Source organism: Mesocricetus auratus, unplaced genomic scaffold (genome assembly GCF_017639785.1).
Source record: "Mesocricetus auratus isolate SY011 unplaced genomic scaffold, BCM_Maur_2.0 Super-Scaffold_100004, whole genome shotgun sequence".
In the NCBI taxonomy this organism is placed as follows: domain Eukaryota; kingdom Metazoa; phylum Chordata; class Mammalia; order Rodentia; family Cricetidae; genus Mesocricetus; species Mesocricetus auratus.
Genome location: NW_024429189.1, coordinates 10,970,771 through 10,987,660, shown reverse-complemented (window position 1 = coordinate 10,987,660; position 16,890 = coordinate 10,970,771). Strand labels below are relative to the sequence as shown.

The 16,890-nt window shown below is 35.4% G+C and overlaps 1 protein-coding gene across 6 annotated transcripts in view; it reads left to right on the top strand.

Moving 5' to 3' along the window:
- Positions 1-16,890, top strand: part of Lrp1b (LDL receptor related protein 1B) — a 1,890,041-nt gene that overhangs the window by 1,374,826 nt on the left and 498,325 nt on the right. For all 6 annotated transcript variants that reach the window (XM_040745299.1, XM_040745298.1, XM_040745301.1 and 3 more), the window contains exons 36-37: positions 10,248-10,382; positions 10,930-11,059. In XM_040745299.1, the coding sequence (XP_040601233.1) occupies positions 10,248-10,382; positions 10,930-11,059 (265 nt within the window). The remainder of the gene's footprint in view (positions 1-10,247; positions 10,383-10,929; positions 11,060-16,890) is intronic.

Sequence of the window (16,890 nt, the reverse complement as noted above, 5' to 3'; positions counted from 1 at the left end):
CATATTTAGTTATTTTAGAACCTTCTACATTAGATTTACTGGTTACTTGCTTCTCAACTTGACTCAAATCAGGGATTATTTGGTAAAATGAAGATTTAAATTAAAAATTCCTTCATCAGAATGGTATGTAGGAAGCCTATGAGGGCAAATTCTTGATTAATGATTTATGTGAAAGGACCCAGCCCAACGAGCATGTTGCCACCCATTGCAGGTGGTAAAAGGAAGCTGACTGAGCAAGCCAATACATAGTGTTCCTCCCTGGCCTCTGCTTTTGTTCCAGACTCCAGGTTCCTACCTTGAATTCCTGATTTGGCTTCTGTGAGTGTGTGGTGATATCTTGCTTGTGTAAATAAAGCCCGTCTGAAGGTCAGAGAATGGAGCTTGCCACTAGCTAACCATAGATGTCTCTACAGACAGCTGGAAGTGAGGTAGCTGGGCAGAAACAGGACATAAGCAGCGAGAAACAGAAATTGCTGTCCTGCCTGCTGAGATGCTAAGGAGGTAATGCGTGCTGTGGCTTGCTCCTTCTCTCTGATCTCTCAGCCTTTCTCTCTATATCTGACTCTGCCTGTTTATTATCTAGTCCAATTAAGAACTCCATTTATATGAGGGACAGACTGTTATCAGGAAACATAAGCCCAATAAAACCTTTCTTCCTCACTTTGCTTTTGGCTACTGTGTTTTATAACAGCAAAAGTATCAAACCAGGACATTGTGCTTTGATCATATTCACTCACACACACACACACACACAATTTCATTTATACTTTGTAATTTATACATAGTAGTTCACACATAATTTTTCTTGATGTGTGCTTGGTATTAAGTGTTTTAATGACACACAATTATTTTGTCGGCTTGGGAGAGGTGGAACAACATGAATGTGGGGATCAGAGGACAATTTTCTCCCTACATTATGTTGGTTCTGAAGGAACAACTCAGTTCATCAGGATTGATGGGTTGAGAGTTCATTGATCCAATGAACCATATTTATTATAGGCCCTAAATGTTTTGACCAAGACCATCTTATTTCATCTTCAGTTTGTTCTTCCAAATTCACATATTGTGGAAACCTTAGAGAAACATTAAGTGATGCAATGATGATACAGAAGGAAGTATTTAAAAGATGAGAATGTTCTAATATCAAAAGGGCAGCCCTAAGAACATACATACAAGTAATGTTGCATAGACTGTGTTGTATTTATGTACTTATGTATACACACACGCACACACATACACACACAAATATACATATTGGCAATTAATAAAGAAAATAACCATGGATATATATAACAGGGCTAGGAGGAGTATATTTGAGGGTTTTGAGGGAGGAAAAGGAAGGGGTGAAATTATGTAATCATGTAATGTCAGAAAAATAAAAGAAGGAATTAAAACATAAAAGTCCTTACCTATGGATAGTATTTTGTCTTGTTTTATTCTTGACAATAAATCCCTTAATTGAGGATTTTTTTTCCACTTGGAATGATGATACAAAACATTCAGACATGTTTGCTGAGAAAACTATAATTTATTTCTGTGTGTATTCATTATATTTTTATGATATAAGGACCACAGGTATCACATAACAGCCCAGTGCTTGCAAATCAAGATTTCTGATATTTTCTACAGAAAAAAAGGGATGTCTTAGTTTTATGGAAAGGACTGATGGTTTCCTTGGAGTTTGTGTTAGGTGTTGCAGGCTGCCTCAGTTTGATATCTTCCTGTTGGAAAGCTTCACTGGAAACCATTAAAATGATTTCTGCTTGGAGTGGCCTTTGTTTCATTTCTAATGAAGAGGGGAGTAGGAGACAGACACTTGTGTTCTCATGAGCTCCCTGATAACTGACTTCATGTGTGAAGACACTGTGAATCAATCGCAGAAATCCAAATCAATGATGACTTCAGACCATAAGAAACATTTTCTTCCTTCCCCTGAAATGTTAAATCTTTTTTATTAAATATATTTAATGCAAATTCCACAAAGAACACAAAACCCAGTTAGGCTTATGTTTCCCTTGTGATAAACTAATAAACTAGAAAAGAAGGTACACTATCTGAGCTTTTATTGCAGTGTACATTAATGAGATGGAGATATCTAAAACGTTTGAAGTCTGCAGACTTTACTTACTCACTATGATGGAGTACTTAGTGATTTGTTGCTGTTAGATAATTGCCCATTAGCGTTTTTATTGATTTGCCTTTCTCAAGATGAAAGAAACAAATGGAATTTGCTAGTACTTTATTATTGAATCCCTTTGAATAAGGAATACTAAGAATGGGGGTCTTTATTAAACTGAGAAGCTGCTTGAAGTGATGCTCTTTAGACATTCTGAAGAATAGGAAGTACAATTACACACCTGCCTGAGCCCAAGCATTGGGTATCTTCTGGGTGCCCCATTATACTGACTCTCACTCTTATTCTGAAATCATTGCATTTAGCGAACTGGTTCTTCAACGCCTTTAGGTTTTACTGAACTGTTCCTTCCTAAAGAAGATGCAACTCAGTCTTCAAAATCAGCCAAAAGAAACTGCTCTTTTTCTCTGTAAAGTGACTCTCTTGGCTTCATCATTCTTCCACACTTGTATCTGTTTCAAATGTCTTTCTGTATGCCATGACTCAGTGGTATGCCAATGACAGGTGGGAGTATGGAGAAACATCAGTTCTCAGAGCAGGAAGCTGTCATGCCCGCCTCGACCAGCAAGGAAGACACAACGCCCAGACTCTTCTTTAAGCAGTTTATTCAGGAACCTTGAACAATCTTCTCCCCGGGAGTGCCAGGGAGCCCCAACCCACAGCTTAAAAGCCCTTGGGTGGCCAACCCCAGTATGCCACGTGGAACATGCAGATAGGTCCACATACGCAGAAGCAAGCCTGAAATCCAGCCTTAACCAAATACAGGTGTTGTTTATCACAGAGAGCACCTGCTCTTGGACTAGCAGAAGGCGGAAGCCAGCACCATCTTAAGGGTGCAGCACTTCACAGCTCTCTACAGGAAGCCACAGCATAGCATGATCTGAGGACTTGGAGGTGGTCTTCTAGTCACAACCATTGAAAGAATTTTAGCACAAAAGATTATCCTTTTCTATTAATTTTGTTTCAGTGTGAAATATTTTCCATGTGGCAGTTGTAGTTTTACTAAACTTTTCCCATTTATTGCATAACTTACTACCAAAACAAATGAATCTCACTTAACTTATATATTCATTATTTATTAAGAAATTACTCAAAGTGTCTCTTTCTTTGATTAAGATCTTATTATAATTAGATATAGCCTCTCTCACACACAGAGAGGAAATTTTAAAGAGAGATGAATATAATATAAAACCAAAATTTTACCACTTTCTTGTGTTATCTAAGGCTTTCTTGCTAAGTTTTGTCATTTTGTCAAATCCATATTTGCTCAGCGACTGTCTTAAATAGCTCAGACCTACTTGCCTGGGATTACCCTGCTTCCAGCAGCATGAGAATCAGGGAATCCATCAATTGGCAATCAGGGAAATGTCTCACAGTCATGGGCCAGTCCAACACAGGTAGTTCCTCAACTGAGATTCTTTTTTCATAGGAAACAATAGGATTTGGCAAGTTGACTACTACTTCTAACTACTGCAGTGTATTTGCCAGCAATGTTTAACCTTTGTTACTTTGGGATAAGTAAGTTAGAATTTTTAAGAGTGTGGCTGTGTCATTGCCATTATAATTTTCCTTGGCAATTCTAAGAACTTCTGGAGTTCACAAAAGAAGATTAGGTACTAAAGTTGAAATAAGATATCTTTGATGGAAATGGGTAAAAGAATGTGGAAAGGTGGTAAACAGATCTGGGAGGAAGAAGAGGGAGGTACCAGGCATATGTTGTTTCACTTATGCTCCATAGAACAGAACCACTGGGAAGATAGTGGAAGATGTGATAGATGGCCTTGTGTAATAATTATATTTTTAACTATCAAGTTTTAATAAACGTCCCTTTCCTAGACTTCCATGAACTCAATTTGAGGTTGTTTTTCATGTTTTTGTGAAGGATCCTGTGTGTGTCAGATCATTGGTAGTGAAGTCCAAACTAATTAAAGCCAAGAAGATGATTTTTCAAGGTGGAAATGGAATAGAACTGAAACAAAATACTAAGCTGAGAATCATAAGAGTGGGAAAATATAGAAGTGGCACGGGAAATTTTCCCATTCTAAAACTCTGTAGAAAATATGATTTTGAAAGTGTAGGAGACATGGGCTTGCACTAGAAATAACTGTCTTATCGGTCAATGTCATAAAATGAGAAACAGTCTGGAAACTGTTATCTTAGATAAGCCAGAAGAATTAATAAATTCCAGGGCCTTAAGGCAGCCTTCATATATGTGGCAACAATTATATTTCTTGGCTTGTCTGTTAAGGTCACTGGTAATGAATGACAAGACAAATTACTGAAATGTTCATATTTCTGACTACAAAAGTGAAAAATTATCTGGTACAAGGTCATCTTAAGGTGTTAGAAAAATAATTAAAGCCTGAGGGAAAATCCATGGCTAGAGGATAAAAGACCAATGGCTAGTATATTATTTTTCTGATTTCAATAATCAAAATATGTGAAGCTTTATTCCCATTGGAAATGTACTTCTAAAACATGTAAAAATGCTTCAGTGTCCAAAAACAATAAAAATAACTGCTAATACATTTCTTCATAAAGAAAGAGTACATTAACCTCCATAAAAAGTCATATAGAAATCCTATCTGAAGTTTATCAAGAAACTGAACATACTTATACATAACTTCTCCCAAGTTTACATGCACTTTGAGAACTTACACTGTGAATCTCATTGTAGAGGTAGTATGTGAGGGCCAGAGGACAACATATGGGAGTTTACTCTTTCCTTCTCCCATATGAGGTCCCAGGGTCAAACTTAAATCATCAGACTTGGTGGAAAGCACTTATCTGCTGAACCATCCTACCTTCCCTGCAATGGATGTTAAGACAAACATAATTTTTCTTAACTGATTCAGGATGGCAAAGAAATATGTAGATACACTATATTGCACTAAAGAATAGAATGAACAGCATAACAGAATAATAATCATTGCACAATAAGCACTCTTCTTAGCATCCTAGGCATCATAAGAAAGGACACAAACCAAGTTTTAATGAATATTGAAAAATTGAAATCATGACTTGAATTCTATCTGACCACAAGAGAATGAAACTAAAATCAATAACAAGACTACAGGACATGCAGAAATTCATAGAAATGTAGTAGCATACTGTCAAATGATGAGCTAGTTATCAAAAACATCAAGAAAGTTATATAAAGATTAAGTGAAAATTAAAATACAAAAACCTAAGAAATACAATAAAAATAATTCCAAGAGAGAATAACTGCATAAAGAAAAATACAACAAATCACAAGTAAGTAATGATGAAATTTTTTGTCTTTGGAAAAGCAGATACTGAATGTCTCCATTCTTCACTCTATGATTTTTTTTCCTTTAAGGCAGTCTCCTACTTAACAGAGAACTGGGCTAGTAACCATCAAATGATTTCTTTCCACCCTCTAGGGTGATAAGTCCACCGGTGCATGTAGCCATGCACTGGGGTCCAAGCTCAAGGCCCATTGGCAAACTACTGAGTCATTTCTTCAGTCCCCACTTTATCTACTCCTATTCATTATAGTATTTGAAGTTTTACCTAGAGCAATAAGTAAAAGAAACAAGAGAGAATCCAGTAGGTGAAGTTAAAATATCCTTATTATTTTATTTAAGAAAAATCTTGCTTCATATGTCAATCCCAGATTCCTCTCCCTCCCTTCCCCGACCAAGACCCCAGCCTCCCACCCAATTCCCACTCTGTTCCTCAGGGACGGTGAGGCCGTCCATGGGGCATCTCCAGAGTCTGTCATTTCGTTCAGGGTAGGGCCTAGGACCTCTCCCAAGAGTCCAGGCTGAGCAATAATCCCTCATTGTGGGATGGGCACCCAAAATCCGTTTGCGTGCCAGGGATAAATGCTGATCTACTACCCAAGGTCTCATAGATAGCCTAGGCCTCCTCACTGACACCTACATTCAGGGGGTCTGGATCAGTTTTTAGATGATAAACTACACATAAAAGACTCTAAAAATATCACTAGAAATCCTCAATTCTGACAAACATTTTCAGCAACAAAACTAATATATATAAATCAAAAGTTTTTTTGAATAATTGTAATGAAAATACTGAGAAAAGAAAGCAGGGAGTAAGCCATTTATATTTTCCTCAACAAATATCTAGCACTAAATCTAACCAAAAAATTGAAAGGTTTTACAGTGAAAAATTTGAAAAACTGAAGAAAAAATTAAAATAAGACACTAGAAGATGGAAAGATCTATCATGTACAAGATATGCTCATAAGAAAAGTTTTATGAAACATACTGCCATGTATAATTAACGCACACAATGAATATATTTTAAAATTTTATAGGATCACTTATTTTGGTAAATGCTAGGGAAAAATATTTGTGGTCTCATCAACCAAGACAATGAATTTTGACAACAGCTTGCCTCAAACTAGGTGCTTTGTCCAGATACAGTCACATTTAGATTTAGTACAGTTAAACCTGGCTGTCAGTTATCTACCATGCATTGATAGACACACAAAAGAAAAGTGGCTTCCTTCAGGCATGAACTACAGAATGTAAAAGAAAATACTTTGTAGACCATCTCAGTTTATCTTTTATTATCCACAATATTATTTATTCATACTTAATTTATTATTTATTCAAAAATCATTGTGATATGCAAAATATTACCCCATCAATATGTTAGCAGTTCTATGCCAATAACAAAAAAGGTAATGTGGTTCATGCCTGTGGCTATCCCAACCTTGCTTCTTTTCTGTCTCCTACCTGCTTCCAACTTTTCTTTTATATTTGACTTACATATTATATTTTTAAAGACTTACCCTAAACCTTGTGACTTGGAATATTTGATCTGCCAATCCTTAGTTCTTTGGAACTTCTGTGAAAAGAAGAAAATTTTGTCAATGAGGAGCAAGCTCAATTAATGCATCATGTTTACTAGTACCACATGAAATGGCATTGCTTAGAAGAAGTTCTTTTTTGCTACTTATGTAACAAGATAAACTATCAGTTCAGGTTACTACCTGTTGAATGAGTTCTTAAAATGAAGAAAATCCTTATAATGTTTTGTCTGTTCAGTATTTTAGCAGACCCCCATTGATGAATCAACCAGATATAAAGGAGATAATGGAGTCAATAGTCAATCTAGTCTCTACATTTTTAGTTAGGAGAGAGTCCGATAGAACAAGGGAATGCATTAAAAGTAGCCCTATTGGTTAATAGTGTCTATAGATGTCATTTCACAGAAATGACTGTTGTGTTTATTCCAAGACATTGCAGGGATATTAATGTGAGTCTTCATAATAGATTGAAATTAAGCTAAACTTGCATCTTCCAAATAGGAAAATTATTTAAACCTTATAAAAGTAAAATATAAGCAACAGAATGGATAAGTATAGGATTTACTATGAATTGGATAAATGAACTCAGGAATCTGTAGTGTATTTTATTACTTGAAGTAATATGGTATTAAATGTTCTGTTGTGGTAGAGTTAAAACACTGTCTAGCCATTAGAAAAGGGTAATATGCTTACTCAAGATCTAAAGAAAGTTCATAGCCACTGATAGTCACTTGAGGGTTCATGTCCACTGGAAGATACATGAGTGATGCTTACATCAGTATTTTCTGTAACAAATTCATACATAGTCTTAAGATACATGTACATAAATCCGTGTATATAAAATCACTAAGACACAGTAAAATGCATAAACAATTTGCCTCAGATTATCACTGATGTGTCACAAATGCAATTCAAAATACTTTATGACTAACTTGAATAAGGATATAGAAAACTTGTCAAATTTGTGCTACATATCATTAAATAATGTTTTTAAAATGACAACATTTAGGGTCCATAATCAAATTTAACAAGCTGACATTTAATAGGTTAGTAAGATGGCTTACAAAGAAATGCAGATTAATATCCACTGTTATCATATTATGGGAAAAGTCACACATGCTGTCTGTTTTCACTCCAGATAACTGACCTAGTCCAAAAAATACCACAAATATTATAGCGCAATAAAAACGTCATTATAACAACTAAGCTCAAGCTTTATTTTTGGATACTGTATTACACTTTTGTAAGATTAAGGAAACCCTGAACACTAGAGATCAATCTTGTGCTCCTAGTGGGATATAAAAAAGGATGCATATTAATATGTATATGTATGGGGGAAAGAGACATGTAGAGATAAAATCCTTCATAAATTCTCCATAATACTTACTTAGAAATGATCAGAAGAAAGGTGTCATGTTCTTCCCTATTTTTCATTCTCCAACAAGTGAATTGGTGTTTATTTTATTAGGAGAAAAAAGTGATTTCTCATTGCATTGTATTTCGTGTATTTTCATACATTTATTTTATAGAAAATTATGTGCATTTATGCTAAGAAATCTAATATTAGACAGGGTATTTAAACGAGACAGTGAATAAATGCTTGTGAGAAAGTCATAAGAAAATAGACACTTCAAGGTTAAAATACTTTAAGAGACTTAGATTTCTTGCTTAGTACTTAAGTTCTGAAAATTGAATAAAATTTTCTTTCCATTGGTAATTATTTCTATGATAATATATAACATTATGTACTTCATTGATATGAACGTTTTGTCTTCATATACATTTGTACTCCAGAAGAGGACATCAGATCCAATGGGACTCCAGTTATAGATGGTTGTGAGCCATCATGTAGTTGCTGGGAATTGAACTCAGGACCTCTTGATGGCCAGCTACTGTTCTGAACCCCTGAGTCATTCCTCCAGCCAGGAAATATATAAATTTGATTCTGGTATTAATTGTAACTCACTGTAGCTGTTTACTAGTCTCTCTACCTTGTTAATCCTTGAGAATTCTCCTGAAAAATAACTAGTAAAATTGTATCATTGGGAAAGCGATTTTAATTATTAGTAGCCTCAGTAACACAATTTTCTTTTCCATAGTTGTTTCATATTATTACCAAAAGGGTCCCCTTCCTTCCTGAAGCTGAAGCTGGGGATGCTGACACTGAAGCTCAAGCTGAAGCTGGGGTCACAGGAGATTGGGGCCTGGAAGGGCTGATGCCTTTCCTATGTGGGCAGGCCTTTTGGATGCCAGGAGCAGGCCCCTGGAAGATTGAGGGAATGGGTGTTGGGCGGGAGATAGGGAGTGTCCCCCACCCCTCCCCCGGAGACCCAAGCTCACCTGAAGGTGGGATCACCAGAGGTTGGGGCCTGGAAGGGCTGATGCCTTTCCTGTGTGGGCAGGTCTTGTGGATCTCATTTTATAAATCTTAATATTTTTACAAAATAAATACTGCTTTTTCTTATGAAGTCACTGTTTTAGAATGTATAAACTGACAGAAGTCTTTGCTTTCTTAAGAGCTGTGTGAACACTGTGTATTTGCTTGGATTCAAATCATTGTATCTATGAGTTAACAGTTGCTGAGAGTCGTGCTATTTGATAGCACTCCTTGCTCTGGTGTAAGAATTTAGGGTACATTTCATTTGCAATGTAATGCCAACATGTACTTAAAAATGGCTTTAGTATATTGATTGTGTTTTATTCATTTCCATAGTATGTCAGTGTGCCAGAGGTAAAATATATTAGTCTTAGAGGATTTGTTTTTCAAATGGCCACATTGGCCAAGGAACAAGACCTTAGGTGGTGTCAAATTATTTAATGAATTGTCTGCAATGTCTTTCTTGAAGCCTTGAAGAACATCATTGTCCTATAACTGCTACCCTTTATGAGTACACATACATATGCAATATATTTCATTATAGTCTTTTAGGCACATTTTACATTCAAATATTCAAAAAAGAAGAGTTATTTATTGAATTGGTATCATGGATCAATTCTTCAAGTATTCTGAATTCCATTTGTATAACAAGAGTTTGAGAAGTATGGCAGAATTGTTGTCTCCATTTGATATACTATTTAGAGCCTCAGAAGGAATAATTAGTGATGAGGAGTTTTCAATCTTTATATGTATTGAATAGACTTATGGTTAAAATACCCTGATACAACTGAAAGAACTTCACATTTGACTGTTGTCTCTGCAAGTTCAGGATGATTCTGCAACACTGATTCTAATGTGATCCTATTACATATATTGATCTTTTAATATAATGTGTATATGTCTTTTTGTGTGTGTGTGTGTGTGTTTATCAACAGAAAATGACACCATCTATTGGACAGACATGGGACTTAATAAAATCAGCAGAGCTAAAAGAGACCAGACATGGAAAGAAGACATTGTTACCAATGGCTTGGGAAGAGTAGAAGGAATAGCAGTTGATTGGATCGCTGGTAAAAATCTATGGCTTATTCTTATTTTTATTCCACAGTTATTTTTTTGAGGGGGTTCATTCTTAAACTATTTCTGGTCCTTGTTTCTAATATCTTAAAAATTATTTCTAGCCAAAGGGGTAAATTCTCTACTTTGCATTTGGCTCAAATATTCTACTGCCTTTGGATAGTATTTTTATGTAGATGTAGAATGTGTGTATTGTTAACTTTGTTCAATTCTCCAGAGAGTTCCACGTGGTAAACAAAGTATAAGAAGTTTCCTTTTGCTAAAGTTAGAGAACAGTGAAAACACTGACTCTGAACTGTGGGAGAAGTTTCCACTTCTTTCAAACATGTCAGTATATACTACAGAGTTTATACTAGCAAAATATGAGATTGGGATTAAATCGATGAATTAATTTAATTGCAGCTGTTAAGTAAATACACAATCAAAGGAAGTAAACAAGCTCTTAGTGATGTGACGACTCAGAAACTTAATTTCAACCATACCTGAAAAACATTTCTATTACTCCTAACTTGATTGTAAGCATTTCTGTCTTTCTCCTAGGCAACATATACTGGACAGATCATGGTTTCAATTTAATTGAAGTTGCAAGACTCAATGGCTCTTTCCGTTATGTTGTTATTTCCCAAGGCCTGGATCAACCAAGATCTATAGCTGTGCACCCAGAAAAAGGGTAATTTTAAGATTTACATATATTTTCTGGGACTTAACTGTATTTTCTCAAGTTAAGTTAGGAAAATTTAGACAGTGGCATTATTTTAACTATAATATCTACAACATGATAATAGTTATAGAAATTTTTTTAATTTTATAAGTACCTATTTGAAAAATCATAGTTATAATGACCTTAAATTAATTTTTAAATTATTTAACACTTTTGTATAATATATTTTGCTCAACTTCATGCCCTGTTCCCTCTCTTATCTGATACCCATTCCCAATGAACACTTTCTACCCAACCATACCTGCTCCTACTTTCTAAGTTTTTTCTTAATTTTTGTTACCCAGTGAATTGAAATAGAGTTGACTACACATGGTAGAGGACACATGGGTAAACATCACATGATGTTTACCCATGGTTAAAACTGAAAAAACAACTGAGTCACCAACCCCAACAGTCATTAACTGCCAAGAGCAAGGCAGAAGAGGTAGGGCAAACAAAAACATTACATATTAATATATTTAATAATAAAGTATTTAGTCTATCAACTAGGACTTTGATAATGTCTATTCTATGAAATCTGTACCAGGTGATAGATTAAGATTTGTTTCTATAACTCCAGAAGCTTCTGATATGTCAGGCTTCAAAGAGAAAATTTGTTTTTAGTCCCAAAATAGTTCCCTTGATTGTTCTAATTTTCTGATCCTTCTAACCCATTTTCCTTTATGAATTATTTTTATTGGTCTATTTTTCTTTTTGTTGTATTGATTATACATATCAGTGTCATAGTGGCATTTTTACAATGCACATAAGACAATATGATATGTTTTACCAATTATTATTCTCCTTTAACTTGTTCGCATTCCTGATGATCCCCTTCCTCTTTCCAATTAGTACCCATTCTACTATGGTATCTTTTGGGAATGAGTTTACCCAATGAATTTCATTAGGTATATTTACAGGAATCAAAACAAGAGTTATTTACTGGAATATGAACATCTTACTAGAAGTTATTCTACCAAAGAACAATCTCTCTCTCTGTCTCTGTCTCTGTCTCTCTGTCTTTCTCTCTCTCTCTCTCTCTCTGTGTGTGTGTGTGTGTGTGTGTGTGTCTGTCTGTCTGTCTGTCTCTCTCCCTCTATCTCCCACCCAAAACTTGTCAGGAGAGATGGGTGGTGCATCTTCAGTCTTAGCCACCCCCATAAACAAGCATAAACTTTTTATAAGTCTGCGTATTTTTCAAAATGTTTCACGAGCCTTGGGGATGCTACCATTGTTCCAATTAGGGGAAGGCATTATGTCATTAATTCTCAGCACTTTCTCCATTTTTGAGTTTCTGTAATAATTGGTAACTACTACTCACTGAAAAATAAAAGCAAAGACAAAGATACAATTATGACCAAAGTTGACAGCATTATTAATGCATGAGAATAATCATAAATATTTAGAAGGCAACTTGAAAGGCACATCATGTTCACTTACCAAAACAAAGTCCATAGCTTCCCTGCTAGAGACTACACCCTCTCCAGCCATGACTTTTGACCGGATTTACTGCACTAGAAATAAATTCCTGCCTCTGGAGTAGGCTTCAAATACAATCAGAATGTGGTTATTTATGGTTGTTTATCCTCCAAAGAATTTATCCTCCAAATTACTAATGCACCAATGGGCACTTCATGTCTGGCAGGTCATTATTGTCACATAAAGAGTTCACAGCTAAATATGACCATGATGACATTTCTGCTCCAGCAGCCTGCACAGCATCTTCTAAAACTGTGAAAGCTAGCCTTCAGGGAAGAATCTTCCAGCCCAGTTCCAGCTTGGTTTCTCTGTGTCATGCAACAAACACATATCATATTTTCAACAATAATGTCTAACCATATAGTTCTTGTGAGTAACCAAGAGCAATAATAAAAGTAGTTTTGGAAGACTACAAGAATCTTCGAGGCTGATACTATCATTTAATAATGTTGTGGTTTCTGGGAGAAGCATAGTACATCCTATCCATTCAACAAGACACCATTCAAATTATTATTTATTTTTATATATGTTTAAAATAATTTTTTGTATAGTTCTTGTACCCACACTTATTTGTGCTGACCCTCTTTTCTTCTTTTATTTCTCAGATCCCTCAACCTATCTCCACTTAAATTTTCCCAGGCCTGATATTTCCCATATGAATTTTTCGATCCTTTCATGGGCTTCTTCATAGTTTCTTTACTTCTGTACACTTGCCTACATAAATACACATACAAAAATTAGAAACTAGGATCCACAAATAAGAAAAAACATGCAGTGCTTGTATTTTTGAGCCTGGATATATCACTTAATAATCTTTCAGTTTTGCAGTTTTTATAATTTCATTTTCCTTTACAGATGAAAAAATCAATCATATATATATATACATATATATATATATATTCATTGTCTGTTCATCCACTGATGGGCATCCAGGTTGATTCGTTTCCTTGCACTAAACATGAGTGTACTAGTATCTCTGACATAAGACCTGAAGCCCTTAGGGAGTGTGCCCAAGAATTGTATAGTTGGGGTATTTGATAGATCTACTTTAGTGTTTTGAGAAGCATCTTCACTGATTTTCATAGTGGCTACACCAGTTGAAACTGTAACCAATGGCGAATAAGCATTCCCCTTACTCCCTATCCTTTCCAGTATTTGTTGTCATTTGTTTTCCTGATGGTGGCCATTCTGATTACAGTGAAGTAGATTCTTTAAATGACTACAAACACCTTGGTACCCAACCCACAAAAAGACAATTAAGAAAGACAGCTATAGACCAATCTCCCTCATGAAAATTGATGCAAAAATAATAAAAGACTGGCAATTGAATCCAAGAACACATCAGAAAAGTCATCTACCATGATCAAGTAGGCTTCATCCCAGGGATGCAGGGATAGTTCAACACACTAAAATCCATCAATATAATCCACCATTTAATATGTGTTTTCGTACTGGGCATGAGTGTTGAGAAATTAAAAAAACTTATTGTAGAATTGTATATCTTCTTGAAAGAATTATTTGGTTTCTTTGACCATATTTCAGAGTTGTTTGTTTTCTATTTAGTATTTTACATAATATGGAAGGTAGTACTCTATCAGATATATATCTGTAAAATATTTTATTCTCTTTGATTTCTTAATATTAATGGTTTCCAGTGTTCATTTGCTTAATGTGTTAAATCTTTCTCCTAAACTCTACATTTTTATGTTTGACTATGTCCTCAGTATTTTCACTTGGAGGACCTACAAAATCTAGTACAGCAACATCAAGAACTCCATATGTAAATCCAGGAATGGATTTCTAGAATGTAATCCATGTGTTTCAGCCAAACTACTGTTTTTCACTTTTTCATCCTCTGAGGTGTGTGTGTGTGTGTGTGTGTGTGTGTGTGTGTGTGTGTGTGTAGAGAGAGAGAGAGAGAGAGAGAGAGAGAGAGAGAGAGAGAGAGAGAGACCGCGAGAGAGAGATACTTAAAGGAAACAGGAAGTGAGGGATACAAAGCTGACAGTTGTAATACATTTGCTCTTAAGTGAGGGGAGCCTTGAAAGGTAGTCACAGCACACAGCACAGTAGGACATCAGGAGACACAGAAGACATTACCCATAGAAGACTGAGTTCCAAGACAGCTTCTGTGTCCAGGGGGAACACTTTTGAAGGAGGTAGTCTGGAGCTAGATGTTTTCAGGTGACTCTTGAGTTGGTGGCTGGCCTGTTGAAAGAAGTGACAAAGGGAAAAGATGAACCAAGAGATGGCACATTCATAGGACCATCAGCATTATCCACTAATCCTGGGGTTGTCAGCTGTAGCAAGGTCAGATGGGAATGCTTTCAACCAGTGGGACCCAGTGTGATCCCAGAGGTCTCCTTCTTACTTCATGGAGCTTCCATGTTTTCCTCAGACATGGGTCCCCTACTCTTCTTTTTCATCACCTTAAAATTGTACTCCCAACGAAGTTCTTTCCTTTTGATTTCAAATGACACCAAAGTCCCTTATTTTTGGACAAAACAGAATTGTTTTATTTGTATCTCATTATTTACTTCTCAGCTTCTTAGAACTGTGATCTGGGCTTACTGTCTAACTGCTGACCCCTGTCCAACCTCTTCTGGTGGTGGAAATTCTCAGTATTCCCATGGCCTCATGATGAAGTAGTTTCTAGGTTTTACTCCCCTTGCTTTTTCTTGGACACTTCTCTCCATTTACTATGCTACCAAGAATTCACTTTTCTATTTCCTTCCCTTAGAAGCCCTTTTGTTTCTGGTCCTCCCTGTGGGCTCTAATGATTCCCTGAGCATCTTCACTGATTCTCTTTATTCTCAAAATGATAGGCTTTTTCCCCCTCATTTTAATTGTTATTTGAATTGATATCACCATGTGTTAGTCAGTGAATTGTTGTACAAGCCTGGAATCTATTAAATATCCATACACATCTGGGAAAATATTAAAATTAATTTCATCTTTCTTTTTCAAATTCCCTTTAGATTCTCTGACTGAACCACATGTTCACCCCTCACCTAATGACTAATTTTCTTAAACATGGAACTCTTTTAGTGTTATACCTAAAATGATTTAAATGTTGCGTATTCCTGGTTCCACACAAGTCATAAGCCATCCTGTCTACCCTCACATCCTTCCATTTCTCTCTGTAGACTTCTGTCAGACTCACCTGTTCACTGCACGGAGAGACCATGAGCTTATCAGGGACTTAGCAAGATGTCAGTAAATGGTTTTGACTTCCTACTCTTCAGTCCCTATCATAAAATTTACATTTCAGTTTATGAGCCAAGAACTTTTGTATTTATAACAATGTTAGAATATTCTTTGTGTACCCTCACTTTTTATTGAAAATATTTCATAAAAAATGCATGAAGGACTATGTTCCATGTTTGCAGTTAGGAGTAGAAATTGTTTATAGGAATAATTAATAGTACTTGAATGCATTTATTGATTTGACTCCCACGAAAAAGGAATTAAAATGTAATGTTTATGAAAATCATTCAAAATGATTTCGAAGTAATATTATCATAGAATTTTAAGAGCTAAAATTCCTATCTTAGAAATAAAACATAGTATTTTATAATTCTGTTTGAAATTGAAACATGGCAGGTGATACTGTCAAGGGAAAGGCAGAGCATAATAGAGCAAATTGGCTAAATTCAAGATATTAATTTGCCTTGTAAAGTAGGCATGAATCCTGTTTTGAAACAATAGAGACTTGCAGTTTTTTTAAATGCAGCCAAATGCAAAACAAGAACCACTTAGGAATTTAGTTCCTCTTGAAAAGTCAACTTTCTCCTCATGGACTTTTATACCTTTTGGCAGCTCCTTAGAATTGGGCACAATTGAATGTAATCATTTTCTTTATACTGAAAAGTCATTTACTGTGCCTGAAAAGTATGGGAAATTATGTCTTGGCATGGAAAAATTCGATTAATTGTGTATAGCATAAAATTGCAATTAAACAAAATATTTTATTCCTTTCTTAGACACCAGGATATATGTTGCCTGTTTTGACTGAGCATCATATCTCTGTTTAAGAGCAATTATTTATTTAAAAATATATGATTTTTCATATAAGTTTAACAAATAATAGTATTCAAAAAGATTTTATTTAAGCAGAATTTCACTATGGAATATTTAAATTTTCTATAATGAGATATTTTCTGCTATCAGTTTACCACATAAGCATTCTATAGTCCATTTTCTCAACCTTATCATTCACCATGATAAACATCTCCCAGCTATAAAGAATGACCTCAGTTGGGGCTCTAATTCCAGCACTGAACTGTTACTTTCCCCTGTGTGCTTTATGTTCCCAAAGGTTC